Source organism: Pteropus medius, unplaced genomic scaffold (genome assembly GCF_902729225.1).
Source record: "Pteropus medius unplaced genomic scaffold, Ma_sr-lr_union100, whole genome shotgun sequence".
Lineage (NCBI taxonomy): Eukaryota > Metazoa > Chordata > Mammalia > Chiroptera > Pteropodidae > Pteropus > Pteropus medius.
In genome coordinates, this window is record NW_024350324.1 from 838,908 (window position 1) to 840,726 (window position 1,819).

The 1,819-nt window shown below is 64.7% G+C and overlaps 1 protein-coding gene across 1 annotated transcript in view; it reads right to left on the reverse strand.

The window, feature by feature from the left end:
- REXO1 (RNA exonuclease 1 homolog) overlaps positions 1-1,819 on the reverse strand; it is a 26,969-nt gene that overhangs the window by 3,369 nt on the left and 21,781 nt on the right. The window contains exons 11-14 of the mRNA XM_039839004.1: positions 1,215-1,329; positions 848-958; positions 212-327; positions 1-95 (exon numbers count right to left, since the gene is read on the reverse strand). Of these exons, the coding sequence (XP_039694938.1) occupies positions 1-95; positions 212-327; positions 848-958; positions 1,215-1,329 (437 nt within the window). The remainder of the gene's footprint in view (positions 96-211; positions 328-847; positions 959-1,214; positions 1,330-1,819) is intronic.

The window sequence follows — 1,819 nt, forward strand, 5'->3', positions numbered from 1 at the left end:
TGGTGTCGGCACTGAACATGCTGAGCAGGACAGCCTGGACGTCCCGGAGCGAGATGCTCGTGTCGGCGAGGTCGGCCTCGGTCACCCCTGAAAACCTGGCGATGGAGGGGAAGGGGCTTTAGGGTGGCTACGTACGGCCCGGGAGCTGGGTCAGGGCCAAGGAGACTGGCCCTGGGGGGCACGGGGTCCCAACCCTGGGGTCAGGTTGCACCTCGTGTTGTAGTCAACGATCTCGTTGTCCGGCTTGACAAAGGTGTCGTAGACGACCTGCATGTCGGTGTCCACCACCGTGACGCGCGTCAGCTCCAGGCCGTACGTAGTGTAGGACTGCGGGCCGGGAGAACACAGCTCGGACACGGCCCCGGTGGGAGCCCGCACCAGACACCCCCATCCCAGTGCTCACAGCCAGGCTGCCCCCGGCCCCCGAGCCCCGTGGCAGAGACCTTCCGGGCCTCTCTGGGGGTCGGAGCGGGTGTGAATGGGGGTGCCTTTCCCAAAGCCCACGCTGTGCTCGTGAACGCCGGGGGCCTCGAGTAAAGCCAGCTGTTTCGAGAGCATGTGGTGTGTGCTGGGGGTCAGGTGACGGCATCTGCTTGGTGACGGGACAAACGCCCTTTGTGAGCAGCTGCTGGCAAGGCTGAATGTGCCTCAGGGCCACAGACTGCGTGGCCCACTCGGAGGGCTCAGCTGTCGTTCACGGCTCTTCATCCGCTCTTTATCTGGCCCAGAGCTCCAGGAAGAGGTGCCGGGACGGCGGGCAGTGGGCCCCACGGAGCATCAAGGCCCCGGCGGCCTGCAGAGTCTATGAGTCCTCGGCCAGCGCCGCGGTCATGGCTGGCCAACTCACCATCTCACAGTCAAGGGCGTAGATTCCAGGGTGAGCGTCTTCCGGAAGCTCCTTATCAAAGGTCTTCACGAACCCCTCCAAGTGTTCCTTGCGTCCATCCTGCACGTGTTGCTGAGGGCGGGGACGGGAAGGGAGGTGAGGGTGACGGGCTCAGAGGGAGGGGCAAGGCGGGGGCCTCGGGCAAAGCTGATGAGGCTGGGCTCACAGGGCCAGGCCGGTGCTGAGGGCTTTCGTGGACCCAAGTCCCCTTTCTAAGGCAGACAAACCGAAGGACAGGAATAGGGTGGCTCAGGGGCCCAGCTCTAGCCAAGACAAGGGAGGGGGCTTCCCAGGACAAGGGGCATCGAGCAAGGCCCAGGAGACACACCTTGGCAACCTGACAGCCAGCGGCGCCGATGGCAGCCGAACAGCACATGTACTGAGTCTCCCAGCCGCCAGCCGCTGAAAGGGAGACAGTGTCAGGGGCTGTGTCCCCACGCCTCCTGCAGGTAGCTGCTGACACCCGCTTTGCCGGGGCTGGCGGAGGCTTCCCAGCAAGGGGACCCTAGCCCTGGGTCTAAGGGTGAACCCCGTGAGCCGAGGATTCCAGTCTCCTTCCGGGATCTGGGACAGCTGTGACCCCGACCCCACTTGGGCTCTCCCCGGGGTAGCAGTGGGGACACATGCAGGTGTGGGTCCCACAGGGAGCCGGGCCCTGCTGTGCCCCGGGGACCCCTCCGCATGCCCCCAGAGCTGGGTCTGCAGCCACGGGCGCTCCGGGAGACTGGTGAACACCCAGCCACGCTGGCCACTAAGTGACACCAGCAGCTGCAGGACAAGGCGAGCCGTTTGCTCCCTGGCGCCTGAGTGTCCCTACGAGACTTATGCGCGGGCGGAGGCAAGGGGGCGGGAGGCCCTCCTGTCATCTGCCTCTGAACACTATGACGCGAAGGTTTTTGTGTCACCTTTGTCAGAAAATATAATAAAGGGAAA